This window comes from Enhydra lutris, unplaced genomic scaffold, assembly GCF_002288905.1.
Source record: "Enhydra lutris kenyoni isolate GAN:26980312 unplaced genomic scaffold, ASM228890v2 scaffoldscaffold10, whole genome shotgun sequence".
Classification (NCBI taxonomy): domain Eukaryota; kingdom Metazoa; phylum Chordata; class Mammalia; order Carnivora; family Mustelidae; genus Enhydra; species Enhydra lutris.
The window spans coordinates 8,500,960-8,514,657 of NW_019154094.1; the positions used below are offsets into that span (position 1 = coordinate 8,500,960).

The 13,698-nt window shown below is 59.1% G+C and overlaps 1 protein-coding gene across 3 annotated transcripts in view; it reads right to left on the reverse strand.

Moving 5' to 3' along the window:
* LOC111144160 (calcium voltage-gated channel auxiliary subunit alpha2delta 2) overlaps positions 1-13,698 on the reverse strand; it is a 138,977-nt gene that overhangs the window by 8,874 nt on the left and 116,405 nt on the right. For 2 of the 3 annotated variants that reach the window (XM_022498336.1, XM_022498335.1), the window contains exons 6-22: positions 12,287-12,428; positions 9,142-9,273; positions 8,915-8,972; positions 7,958-8,008; positions 7,729-7,828; positions 7,468-7,626; positions 7,115-7,222; positions 6,938-7,016; positions 6,326-6,375; positions 6,077-6,166; positions 5,825-5,896; positions 5,541-5,615; positions 4,157-4,231; positions 4,007-4,078; positions 3,850-3,921; positions 3,684-3,745; positions 2,683-2,759 (exon numbers count right to left, since the gene is read on the reverse strand). In XM_022498336.1, coding sequence (XP_022354044.1) covers positions 2,683-2,759; positions 3,684-3,745; positions 3,850-3,921; positions 4,007-4,078; positions 4,157-4,231; positions 5,541-5,615; positions 5,825-5,896; positions 6,077-6,166; positions 6,326-6,375; positions 6,938-7,016; positions 7,115-7,222; positions 7,468-7,626; positions 7,729-7,828; positions 7,958-8,008; positions 8,915-8,972; positions 9,142-9,273; positions 12,287-12,428 — 1,474 coding nt within the window. Of the gene's footprint in view, positions 1-1,503; positions 1,525-2,682; positions 2,760-3,683; positions 3,746-3,849; positions 3,922-4,006; positions 4,079-4,156; positions 4,232-5,540; positions 5,616-5,824; positions 5,897-6,076; positions 6,167-6,325; positions 6,376-6,937; positions 7,017-7,114; positions 7,223-7,467; positions 7,627-7,728; positions 7,829-7,957; positions 8,009-8,914; positions 8,973-9,141; positions 9,274-12,286; positions 12,429-13,698 lie in introns of all 3 variants that reach the window. The other variant, XM_022498334.1, reaches the window with a different exon arrangement.

Genomic DNA, 13,698 nt, shown 5'->3' on the forward strand with positions numbered 1-13,698 from the left:
TCTCTGTCACCGTAGGGCTTTATTTTTGCAGAAGAGGGGTCTTATCTGTTCCCAGATACTCCCACAATGCACTGCAAGATTCCGGGAGGTGGGCTTGGGGTGCCTGGAGGGGCTGGGCAGTCAGTCACTGGTTGGACTGTTGCTTTCTGATGGGACTGTGAGGCAGGGTTTGGACACAAGCCGACAGGGAGTGGGTGTGGGGGAGGGGAAGGAGGAGAAAGAAGAAGGAGGTAGGGAGACTAGACTATAGTTGTCATTGTTACCAGAGCCCTGCATTTCTGGGGACACTGGGAGGGATGTGGAAGGGGGAGAAAAGACAACTCAAGCCAGTGGGAGTAGGGCCTGTCCCCCACCCCCACCCAGGCCACTGGGGCCAGCTCTATCCCTTTTGCTGAACTAGGCTGGATAGGGCCCCTGGGGCTTCTGGGGGAGCCCTGGCTTCCAGGTCATCCCCTTGTGGCTCTCCATGCCCCTCTGTCACAGCACTCCCTGGGCGGGGTGTCTCTGTGTACTGGTGGCAGAGCCCCTCCCATGCTTCCCTTTCTCGCTCTCCTTATTGTCCACCCGAGTCTGCGAGTTCCCTGCCTGCCTTCCTCCAGAGTCTCTGGCTTCGGTTATCTCTAAAAGCCAGAACATTTTTCTTCATCCCCAGACTGATTCCCTCCAAGCTCTTTTGCTGGCCCTTGGGGTCCAGACACATTTCCTTTCATTCCTGGCTAGGCTCACCATCCCTGAGTCTGCTTTTACTTCCCAGGGGAACACCTTCTCCATACCTGGCCCACCTGCCCCAGTGGCAGTGGGTACCACGGTTGGGCTGGGCCAGCGGGCTTTAGCAAAGCCGTGGGGGCAAGAGGGAACAGGGGCGTCAGCACCTAGGCCAGTGCCCAGGATGGTTGGGTCTGCCTTGCTCTCCCAGTGGTGTGGCTGATGCTCCATCCTGCCTGTCCCAGGGCAGAGCTTCCAGAGCCTCTGTCACCCCTTGGGGAGCTGCCAACTTCTGGACCAACTGACAGAGACCACAGGAGGGAGAACTATCCCAGAGGAAGCCTCAGGTGGCCGTGGCTTTCCTTTCCCATAAGCCTTTCATAAGCCCCGTGGAGGACTTCTCTAGCCACTCCCTGCCTATCAGGGCCTCTGCCATGCGGGGTGGGAGGTGGTGGAGAGGCATCCAGCCCTGTCCCCACTGTTGAGTTGTCTTGAAGGGACAGAGAAAGTGGGGATGGGCAGGGACCGGCCCAGAGGGAGCAAGGAGGATGAGGGGGGGCCTGAGCTCTCAGAACACCCGGAAACCACCTCGCAGGCGGGGCCAGGAGAAGGGCCGCTGGCTGTAATAGGGGTTTAGGGATGAGGGAAAAGGCAAGAACTAGAGGAGACAAGGGGATGCTGGGAGGAGCCCTGGAGAGCAGAGGTTTGGCTGGTTCCTGGGCAGGGAGGGGGGCAAGCAGGGGTGTGAGGGTGGGTGGGGTGGGGGGAGGAGGGTGCACTGGTTCTGAATATACTTGCCCTTCAGTTTGCTGATTGGCACTGGGACAGTCCACCAAGAGAGAAAGCGAGGAAAACAAAAACAACACAAACACAAAAACAAACGAAAAGGGGGAGGGGAAGGGGAGGGGCACAAACAATATTTTATTCAATGGCTGTTTGAATGAAAATATTGTGTCTCATCATCATACCGAAAGGAAACTTCTTGCAAAAAAACGACATGAGAGAGAAAGAGAGAGCGAGAAAACTCAAAGGAGATGAGCCCCAGTCGGCCAGGCAGGTGGGGGGCGCCCGGTGGGGCCGGAGCCCCAGCCTCCCTCCCAGTGACTCCGGGCAGAGGGCAGGCGGGGCCACAGGCTCCGCCTCTTGGGGGAGGCCCAGGGTGAGCAGGACATGCAGGGATGAGCCACAGGCAGAGGAGTGGGCAAGGGAGGGAAGGAAGAAGAGGGGTCCAGAGAGGAAGAGAAGGGGAGAGGAAGGAGGAAGAAGAGGCAGGGAGGGAGGGATGGGGGGATGAAGATGGGGAAGAGAGCAGAGGGAGGGAGGGAGAGAGAGAGTAGGGATACTGGAGTAGGGGAGAGAGAAGGGAGAGGGAAAGGGGAAGACAGAGAAGGTGGCGATACAGGGAAAGGAGAGAAGAGGAGGGAGAAGGGAGAAGGGGAGAGGAGGCAGAGGGAGAGAAAGGGGGAGAGAGAAGGAAGGGCAGAGGGAGTAAGGCAGTGGGGCTCAGAGGAAGGTGACAGGGCGGCTGAGGGAGGAGGAAAATGAAGGAGGATGAGTGGGGGGGTGGAGGAGGGGAGAGAGAGACCCTGGGGGGGGGGGCACGACAGGGGGAGAGAGCTGCAGGGCGCTGGGGAGAGGAGAGATGAGAGGAGGGGGTGTCTTCCAAGAATGCAGCCCCCAGGGGTGTGCGGGGGAGGCAGGCTAAGGAGGAAAGACACGCAGTAGGAGAAACTAAAATCAAAAACCTCAACGGAAATCATGAGAGAATGATCTGGAACCAAATCTGAGAAAAGGCGAGCATGCAGATTTCCACAGACTTTTGGATGGCTGGTGCCCCAGCCTGCGGGTGCCTGGGGGGTGGGCAGACTGGGCAGGAGGGGCTCCTTGCCACCAGTGGCTGGCTCTGCTGCCTGGGGCCGGCCAGGGTGCGGGGCAGAGGCAGGGGTGCAGGGCGCAGGCAGGGGCCGGGCCACTTACACTTGACCTGTAGGATCTGGTCGCTGAGGTTGGCTTGGAGGTAGAAGGTGCTGTAGGGCGGGAGCACAAGCCCCAGGCTGGGGAGGAGGAGAGGGAAGGAGCATATGTCACTGCTGGGGAGAGGGGGGCCACATGGACATCCGGCGCCCCTACCCCATGGCCTTGGAGCTGGGTAGAGTGTCATGGGCTGTGACGTCTCCTCTTCTGCCCGCCAGGGCCAACTTGCCCTGGTAGCTGTGGGAGATTCACTCCCCAAACTCTCCTGGACACCTCAGGATGCCCAGCCCAAAGCAAGTCCCCACCCCAGCAGCCCCTGCTCCCAGACACCTAGCCAGCCTCCTCAGTCAGGCCAGCAGACTCACAAGGGGCAGAGCACTGTCAGTGAGCTAGGCTGGTGGGAGCACAGCCATGGGAGAGGGGTCCTCGGTCCCCAGAGGATTAGGCCTTGTGAGGGCCAGTGGAAAGCAGGGCTGGGCTGCCACGGTGAGGAGCAACCACAAGCCAGGACGGGGGTGTGAGTGAGACGGGCTCTGGGGGCCCAAGAAGACAGACTGCACAGCCCGGGGCCTGACCCGTAAGGGTACCTCTTCTGAGGGCTGTGGTGCCTGCTGAGAGCCAGCCCAGGGATGTGCTGAAGGTGACCTCCTGGGTTCAGACACCCAGGGACACGATCCAGGCAGGGGTGACATGAGAGGGCGGGCTGGCATGGGAGACATCAGATGCACTGTCTTGTCTCTGTCCTGTTCTTCCAGGAAATGGCCCTTGTTCCTGAAGGGCCAGCTAGAGGCCCTTGGGGGACTGAGAGTCCCAGGGTGAGTAGTGAGCAGCCCTGGCTGCTGGTGCCCCACTGGGATCCTGGCTGCAGCCCCTGAGAACCCGCAGACCCGGACAGGAAGAGGGTTCAGACTCTGGGCTCTGCGGCTGCCCCGCCCCTCCCTGCCGGCCCCGCCCCTCCCTGCCGGCTCCGCCCCTCCCTGCCGGCTCCGCCCCTCCCCACTCACCTGTAGTTGGTGCTCCTTATGGGCACCCAGGTGTAGTTCCGCACCACCTCGTCTACGTACCTCTGAGAGAAGAGGCTGGGTCAAGTACTTGGGCCAGCAGGCAGGGGTGGGATGGCGTGCGGGAGGGCGCCCGCCCTGACTCTGTCCCCCTCTACTGTCTTCTCACCTCATCCAGGGACTTGACCAGTGTTCTGATTTGCTTGTGGCCCTTGTTGCCATCGATCATGCTCCGACGGATCTGGAAGGGGAGGGATGTGAGCGGCGAGGCCCCTGCTCTCAGCTGCTCTGGGGGCCGCCATCTTTACTCCCCTCCCTTCCCTTACCTCCTCCTTGTTCTCATCCTCCAGCTCTGCATCCAGGAAGTCCAGAGTCACAGGCTCCCGGAAGTTGGTGGTCTGTGGGTGGCAGGGCAGGAGGTCAGGGGTCGCCATCTTGAAGGGTCTACCCTCCTCCTGACTAACCCCTTGGCTCACCTGGGGCTTGAGGTTGGGGTGCAGCAACACGTAGCCGTTCAGATCAATGGCAAACACATAGCCGTTGGCTCCAAGCTGGGGGCATAGATGAGGGGGCTCAGAGCCTAGGGGCCAGGCAGGGATTCCCCAGACTCTCGAGCTCTTCCTCAGCCTGCTTTCCATATCACTGAGGGGGTGCCTGCCTGGGCCAGGGGCCCTCACATGCCACGTGGCCTTGAACCTGTTTCTCAAATCAAGCCCAACACGCTAGTGTCCCTTGTTGAGGCTGATGGGCTCCACGGGACCACGATTCGATTTGGCCTTCTGCCCCCACGACTCCTGGTTCTCTTCAAACTGTCAGTCACCTAGACTGTTCTGCTTCCTCTGGCCCCTCAGGGCAGCCATCCCCTCCCTATCCCCTCCCCACTACTGTTTCCTTCTAGTCCCCATTTCAGTAGGTCACATAGGGAGGAGGGTATCCCTTCCAGACAGAAGTAAAGGAGGAGTGAATGGGACCTTGGACTCACCCGTAGCTCTCTAAGCTGTTTTCTCACTGCACATGGAGGCCAACGACACAGGGCCTTCATGTGGCTCCCATCTAGGCAAGCCGTCCCACACATCCCATCCCCCACCCTTTTGCAACCAAGACTGAAGCTGCCTTTGCCACAGGCCCTGGGCCAGCGACACTGACCTTGCCCCTTCCCTGGTTTATGATTTTGGTTTTCACCTTCAGTCCTTTGCTCAAAGGGTTTCCTGTAACTCCAAGGTATGCCTTCTGTCTATCTAACCATAATGCCTGGCCTGCCTGGCCTGTAACTTGTTACTGTGTGTCTAGAAATAATTTTTACATTTATTTTTTAAAAGATTTATTTATTTATTTTCAGAGTGAGTGAGCATGCATGCGTGCAAGTGGGGGGAGGGGCAGAGGGAGGGAATCTTCAAGCAGACTTCCTTGCTAAGTGGCCTAGGTGGACCTCACGTTGAAACCAAGAGTCAGACACTTAACCAGGCGCCCCCGTTTTTTTACATTTTTAAGTGGTTGAAAAAGATCATGCCATGAAAATTATGTGAACTTTAAATTTCGGGACCCACAAACATAATTGTTATGGAACACAGCCATGCCCACTTATTTGTTTTGTCTGTGGCCGTTCTCCGTACAACAGCAGAACTGAGTCTGAGTACTTACACTGGCAGAGCCTAAAATATTCACAGTCTGGCTCCTCACAGAAAGTCTGCCGATCCCAGCTCTAGGCCCAAGGTCACCTCCTCCAGAAGCCTTTCCTGACTGCCTCAGTTCACAGGTCTCCCTGGAGGTGCTGTAAGCCCTCTCCCACGCACCTCTGCTGAGCCTGGCTTGTGTCCCTGTGGAAGGCAGAGCTGGGTGGACGGGCAGATGGACACTTACTGTGTAATTTGGAGTCAGCCTCTTGATGTCATTCAGAGCCACATCGATGCCCATCACACCCAGGATCAGCTGGTTCTGGGAGCAGAGGCATGGGGTCTGCAATGCACTCAAATCCACAGGGGAGCCCCACTGTCCAAACCTCATGCCCTAAGCCTCAAGCTGCTCACAAGAGGTTGCCTCTGTCCGGTCTGAAGGCTAGCCTGTCCCTCCTCTGTCCCAGGCCTGCTAGGGGCATGCCCAACCCCCTCAGGCATGCCTAGCCCTTCCCTGGTTGGGAACCTTACCTTTTTTTCCCCAGGGCCATCCTGTGTCAGGTTGAAAACAGGGAGGGTCCCTGTCACCACCAGCCCCAGGCCCTGAAAGGAGAGGAGGATGACAGGTCAGTCTCCTGTAGCCAGCCATGCCCCACCCTGAGTGTTCAGAGGGTGGGCTCAGGCATAGGCCCTCTTTTTTCCTTCTATTTGGTTTATTCCCATAAGGGGGCCCTTGAGGAACTTAATCTTATGGGCACATCTGTGGGGGTCCAGAGGCCTTACCAAAGCATCCTCATACACATTGGTCCATTGCACCTGCTTGGCCTCCTTGCCCGCCAGCACCATGGGCCTGCCTAGTACGTCCAAATATTCCTGGGGAGAAGGCAACGGGTCACAAAGCCACCTGCCTGCTGCATCTTCCCTGGTCTGCCTCCCCGTATATCAGCTGGCCACCAGGGGGCGCTCTCACACCGCAGCAGCGCGCCAGTTCACGGTGTGCCCAGGAAGCAAGGGGCTGGGTGGGGTTCTCACCTGCGTGTTAATGCGGATGGCTCCAATGGAAGGGATCTCAAAATAGTAACCTGTGAGGGAAGGCGAGGCGAGGTGAGGTGGGTCTGGGTGGTACTTGGGACCCATGGCATAGGGGCTCCTGTATCCTGGGCTGTGTCCAGGCCCCCTCTCTTTCTGGTGTCATTCGTCCCAAACTCCTATCCGTTTAGTGCTCCCTTCCACTGCTCTGTCAAAGGAGCTGATGCTAGGGAAGGGGCCACGAGTGTAGGGGTGTACAGAAGCAGAGGCAGGGTGAAGGGAAGGGCCTGAGGCTGAAGTCCCTCATGCCAGGATGCTGGTGACATTCAGAGTCCACCCAGGGGCCAGGCCCACATGCACGGAATGCAAACAGATGTAGGAGCAGAGAAGCCAGGAGATGGACAGACAATGGACAGACAGATGGGCAGAAAGATGCTCAGTCAGATGGACAAGTTATGTGGCCAGAGAGATGGACAGTCACATGCGTGGGAAGATGGACAGTGCGAAAACAGGCAGCTGGAATGCTGGACATATGGACGGACAGGTGGACAAGCAGCCCAATGGACAGCAGGGCACAGCAGGCAGGCCCCAGGGTGGGGACGCTGGACGAGGTACCTTTGTTGGCACAGGCCATCCACTGCAGGGGCGTGACGTCGTAGTTGTGTTGCCCCACGGAGAAAGTGAACACGCGCACCTGTTTTGGGCTTGGGGTTACTGCCGTGGTTGCGAGAGGACAGCCCTCCCCGGTACCGGTCCTGGGTCAGGGGGGCCCCCACCTGGGCGGAGCCTCACCGTCCGGTTGGGCCAGTTGTATTTCTCAAAGACGTCCTGCACGCGGTCCTCACCGCCGTCCGTGAACATCATGATCATCTTATTACAGTTGGCACGGGTGATGTTGGACTGGTCAGGAGTGGGTTTGGGGTCAGGCAGCCTCTGGCCCCTCCCTAGTCTGGGGGTGGGTATCCCTCCCACCTGGAAGGCCCAGCCCTCGGGCCCTCCTCCCCACAGCAGATGCTGCGATCTGCCCGAGCCGCCTGTTGGGCGCTAACAAGGCCATTCGTCTTGATTTCCCTGGTGTCACCAAGCCTGGGCCTTGGCCCGTCCCCAGTCCCGCCTGCACCCCCCCATCCACTCCCGGCGCTCACGTTCTGCAGCTGGTCGAAGGCGTACTCAAAGCCGGCCTTGTAGCCCGTGGTGCCCTTGGCCACCATGCCCTGCACGGCTTCCTTGAACACCTTCTTGTTACGCACATTGGCCTGAACCAGGTGTGTGAAGCATGACACAGGCTGTGCCTTTTCGTTGAACTGTGGGGACAGGAAGGGTGGTGAGCGGCCTCAGGCTGGATGGGGCATTTGGCATGGGGTAGGGTGACACGTTCCTTGCCTGCCTACCACCTCGGCACTTACCGAGGCCACGTTCACATAGTCATCGTCTGAGAGCGTGTCCAGCATCTCACAGACGGACGTCTTCATCAGCTTCAGGGTCAGGCCACTCACGCTGCCGCTCCTGGGAAGGTCATGGAGGCACCAGCTAGGCCTCAGGTGTCCTCCTGCTGTTCCCTCCTGAGGGTCCCAGGCAGCAGATTCGCACCCCTTGTTCTGCCCCCCACCCCTCCTGCAGGCATCGCTCACTCACACATCCACGATGATGACCATGTCCTTGGGTGATGAGGCCCCCTGGATGTACCTGCCCGGGAGAAGCATCAGTTAGGGCCAGCCTCACTGGGACCTTGTGGGTCCGCTCTTCCTTCACCCATATACTGATTCAACATGTTTCCACTAAGCATCCAATGCAAGGGTCAGACAGCGTTCTAGGCACCGAGGATAGCACATTTAATAAAACCGTCCTGGGGCGCCTGGGTGGCTTAGCCGGTTAAGCGTCTGACTACAGCTTGGGTCATGATCTCGGGGCCCTGGATTGAGCTCTGTGTCACAGTGTCTCCTTTCAGTGGGGAGTCTGCTTGTCTCTCCCCCTCTGCCCTCTCCCTGCTCATGTTCTGTCTCTCTCAGATAAATAAAATCTTAAAAAAACAAACAAAAGCAAAACAGTCCTTGCCCATTACATGAGTGATCTGGTCTCCCAGCACATGAACGAGCCCGAGGAGGGGTAAGCAGGGGATCCCGAGAGGGGGAAGGGGGTATGTTCCATGGCCTCAGTGGCTTGTCATGGCCCCTGGCCCGGGACAAGTCCCCGAGGTCTGAGTCCCAGCTGTGTGTGTGATCGAACAGGGAGGGAGGAGGGCATGGGGCACCGCAGGAGAGACAGGCAGACGGTGGGGTGTCCAGGGCTCTGATGGGTGGCCTGGGGGCTGGCGACCCAACAGAGGATACATCCACCCTCCAGAACCCCCACCAGCCCAATCCCTCAGTCCCGAGGGTGTGGAGTGCTGGGCAGTGGACGGGGGGCAGAGGCAGCTGGGAGGCCTGCCTGGGTGATGGGATCCATTTTCCAGTGGCAACGATGTGTGAAATGAAAATTGGATAGAGCTGACTGCACCCTGCTCAGAGTCCTGGATATCGGGAGGGAGGGGAGCAGGCGGCAGAGGTAGGGAGTGGAGGGGTGTCCCTGCCCAGCTCCTCCTCGCCCACTCACCAGGGTCTCCTTCGGACATCATACAGGTCGATTTTCTTGGGGGCTCGCCATGGTGTGGCTGCAGGAGGAAAGAAGGCGGGGGATCTGGCAGGGAAGGGCTTGTCCAGGGCCAGCTGGCCTGGCAGGAGTGGCTACCCCACAGCCCACAGAGTGATCAACCACCCCACACGCCCAGGACAGTGGGCTGGGTGATGGGGGAGGGTGGGTGCTGAGGGGCTGACACCCACCGGGATAGTAGCGAGTGACGCCCGTGGCGCTTCCGAAGACCTGCCACAGCAGCGTGGGGTCCTGCCTGCGGTTCTCCATGAACACGTTCTCAAGGGCCTCTGTCCAGTTGAGTTCATTAAGGATGACAGTGGCTGTGGGGGAGGCAGGGGGCTGGCGTGAAAAGTGCCTGGGCTGTTCCCCCGTTGAACCTCACCCCGACGCCCATGCATGTAACCCCCCTCTCCCCCCGCTTGGAAAGCCTCACGTGCGCCCTGCCTAGCAGGGCTCTCATTCCTCAGGGCTCAGCTGAGGGCTGCACCAGCTCCTCCAGGAAGCCTGCCAGGTCCTCAACCCCTCCCAAGCCAGCTTAGCCTACCCTTCCACCAGGCCCCACATGAGCAGGCAGGGCAGCTGTGGCCCGTGGCCCCCAGAGAGGGGCTGCCCAGGTGGCAGGGACTTGTCAGTTGGGGTGCCCATCTAGCATGCCGCCTGGAGCTTGCAGCTGGTCCCTTGGGAGCTCACCCACTCAGCATGCACTCCAGGCTGCAGCCACAAGAAAGCAATTAAGGGCCCGATGATGGGGCTGGAATTATTCAGCTATTAAGGTACCTGATAAGCTGGAAGCCACTCAGCTCCATGATTAATCAGCTGGGGCCAGGAGCAGGCGGGGGCGTGGGTGGAGGCTCTTGGAAGGGCAGGGCCTGTGCCATGATTCTGCTCCAACACAGGCACTTGCACACGCATGTACACACGCACACCGCCTGCACTCCCTAACAGATATCTCTGCACTGAACCGCCGTGTTTCCAGCCAGGTGTGCGAGTCCCTCATCCTCAAACCTCCTGCCCAGCAGCCCGACTGCTGCTTCAGGCACGGGGCAGGCACACTCATACCTACACAGCACTCTGCACCCCTGGGACGACAGCAGTGGATCTTGCTCTCACAAGAGCAAGTTACCCTCACCCCCCCTTTCCCCTCACCTCTGTGATCCTCTGGCCAGACCCGCCCCCCAGCCTCTGCCCCGATGCACAGTCACAGAACGAGGCTTCTCCCAGAGCAGTGGGCTCAGTCCTGTGGATCCTTCAACCAGGGCAGAGACTCAGGATGGCTTGGGCAGCACCCCATCCCCCAACTCAGGACAGCCCTAAATCTGGCCAATGTGTGCGCATGCCCATTCTCTAATGCGCAGCGTATCCGTCTCTGTGTAGAGGACCCTCAAAGAAACCTGCCAGGGGCTGGCCACTTATGACTGCCAGGCCTCTGTACCGAACCCCCCTCCCCAAGGGGCTATTTTTTCCCTCCAGTTTCTTCCACTTTCTTCCTCCCCAGGAGGAGCGCTGACACCATCACCCTGAGATCCTATCACAAATCTACCCCAAGCGAGAATCAGAGCACCTCCAAAGGCTTGACTCCTCTCTTGGGAGCAGAGCCTCTGAACACTGAGACCATTAAAGCAGATGAAGAGCTGTGATTTCGAGACAAATGTGCAAGGCTCTGCCCATGGCCCAGGGGGCGCCGACCCATTCCTGGGCACATGGCCCTCTGCTCTTGCCCTCCGGTGTGGGGCCTCTACTGGATCCTGTCTGTTGCCTAATCTCTGTCTCCCGCTACTCCCGCTCCCTTCTCTCTGTCCATGTAGCTTCTCTTAACTGACCATAATGTGAAAACAAAACACATTTCTAGCATTGGCTGTGCCTCTTGAACAGTATGTTATGGTCCTGTTCCTAATTTAGAAACTTAGTGAGTCGAACAATTTCTATTTTTCTCTTTAACGAAAAAAGAAAGCTGGGTTCCCCAATGTTTCATACAGTACTGCCTACCCTGGGATAGTCTGCCTGGCGAGTCCCAACCCTCCCTGGGCCTCAGTTTCCCCATCTGCCCAAGGAGAGGCTTAGAGCTGACTGTCCTGGAAGCCCCTCTAGCTGCTGGTAGAGGGGCATCTCTGACTCAGGTCAAGAGCCAAGAGTAGACCCCCCGCCTCAGATGGGCGGTCCCTGCTGATACCCATGAACACACACATGTGCCTGCACTTGCGTAAGACACACACGTGCCCGCACTCTGGCCTCCCCGCCTGGAGAGGGCCTGCGACTCAGCCCCACATGCACACACCCGCACCCACGTGCACACCCTCTCAGATCACGCTGAGTTGGGAAACGGGGACCATGCCCCCTCAGGCAGGCGATTACAGATTTAATTAAAAGTGACACAGTAAATAAAAAACATATAAAATGTAATTTGTGTGGGTAGCGAGGGGTGACTGGGGAGGGCAGTATGGCTCCTATTTTAATTAGTGTGCCTGCCTGTGATAGTGCTCCTCGACTAGTTCGGGCAGGTGGCCTGCGGGTGGCCCGTGGCAGGGGCAGCAGGGCTGAGGGGAGCATCTATTCTCACCCCTGCCTGAGGCTGCCTGGAAGGTCTGGCTGACCTGAAGGGTGGAGGGGGCCTCCCTGAGGACCCTGGAGGATTCCCTGCATTCTGGAGACTACCCAGAAGCTCTGGGACCTGTGTTCTAAGAGCCTCCACCCAGTGGGCCCCTCGGAGTCTGAGGCTGCCTTGTAGGTGCTCACAGAATTAGCCCCAAGCCACCAGATCCCCGGGCCCTGAAACCCACCGCTAGAGCTCTCTCTGCAGTGCTTGACTCTTAGTCTCTTCTCCCTACATCTCCCAAGATCTTCAGGAAGTTCTTCCTCATGTCTGACTCAAATCCTTCCACTGTAGTGACTCGTTTTCCCCCTGTGCAAAGCTGCCCTGTGCCTGGACAAGGAGGGAAATGCTCCAGGGCCGGTGTCCGTGAGTGAGGGACTGCTCTCTGCTCCCCCAGCCCCTGTGTTCCTCTGCTGTGGTAGCTCCTCAACGATTCCTACATGGGGCCTGGGGATGGGGGATGGTGTGGAGGAGCTGCTTTGGGGGCCTGTGGGGCACATGTGCACCCAAGGGCAGGAGACTGTCTTGCACAGCAGTGAGAGTCTGAGAGTCGGTGTGAGGCCACGCCTGAGAATGACTTGATGCCAGCGTGTAGGTGAGCGTGTGTGACCTTGGGTAGCGGGGGCTGAGGGCAGATGGCACCGGCTGAGCACCCGGGACCTGGCAGTGCCCAGGCTGTGGGCCTTGCCCCAGCAGTGGCTGCGGAGGGCACTCTGCACACTCTGATCGCTCTGCACACTCACAGCCTTTGTAGATGTCTGTGGGGATCTGCACGGCCGTGTACGAGTAGTTGACTTTGTTCTTGAAGTTTGAGTCCTCAACGAAGTCCAGCCTGAGGGTGCTGACCTTGGACCCCCTCTCCACATCGTCACTCTCAGGGTCGTCCTGCAGAGAGGGATAACCCCCCCACCCCCCCACCGCGGTAATGTCAGGGCTGGAAAATGGTGGTGTGGGGTCAGACAACTCTGCAGGCAGGAGAGGGCCAGAGCTCAGGTGACAGGGGCATCTCAGAATCAGAGACTACTGCAGTCAGAGACAGGGAGAGATGGAGAGACACAGGGACAGATGGACACGGGGTAGGGACCCCTCCCCCAGGAGGCCCATGATTCCCACCTGTGCCTGCCCACCCCACCCACCATCCCTACATTTGCTAAACCCAAATTCCAAACCCAAACCCAAACCCAAACGGACCCTTCCCCACATTCTTGAAAACCAATTCTCAGTGAAGGAAACGAATCCCGGTGAGAAGGAGCAGGCTGGAGACCTGTGCTTACAAGGACAGGCTTGGGTGATCCTAGAGAGGCCTAGGCAGCCCTTCTCAGGAGCCTTGAGCCCCACACCCCCCGCTGGGCCCCACCCACCCCCTGCACGGGGTTCCTTTGGCACCAGGGAGAGGGTCCTTGCCCCCTCTGGGGAAGAGTCACCACCCCTGCAGCTGGTGGCTGTAGGGGCTGAGTTTGGGGGGAGAGCTGGGCTGGGGTGGGGGCTAGCATTGAGACCCAGGAACTTCCAAAGGGAGGGTCCTCAGCGCTTGCTCGCAGCAGGACTGCAGAGGCCCCTGTTGACTTTCTAAAATGAGCCGCAGCCGTCTGACAGGTGCCAATTACAGCATCTCTCGGCCGAGCAGGCTGGGCATGCGCCGTGCACCCCCCGCCCACCACCACAGGCTGGCAGGAATGGGTCTGAGGCTACAGCGCATTGATGCCGCAGCCGAGCGGTGCAGGGTGCGGTGGGGGGGGGGTGGGCAGGCACTGGTGCAGGTGTGCAAGGGGGAGGGGAAGATGGTGGTAGGGAGTGAAGAGGAAAACAGGGAAGAGCCAGATGGGGAGGAAAGGAGGGATGGAGATCAAGGCAGGGCAGGGACAGAGCTGGGGGGCCTTGTGCCCTGGGAGAAAGGGGTGTGGGCAGCTAGACCACGCACATGGCCCCTTACTGCCTCTCAGTCCCTGTGATCACTGGCAATACCAGGCTCAGCTCATTTCCACCCCCTTGTGGCTCTGCAGACCCCACTGCTCACGGGGTCCTGGGCACCCCTGCGGTGTTCCTGCTTCCTGCTGTATCTTGTCTGGGGAAAGGGTGATGGTGCCTCCCTGCCCAGCCAGATGTGCTCTCCCCACCCCAGGAGTGGTCCGGGTCCATTCTCTGGCCTGGGGAA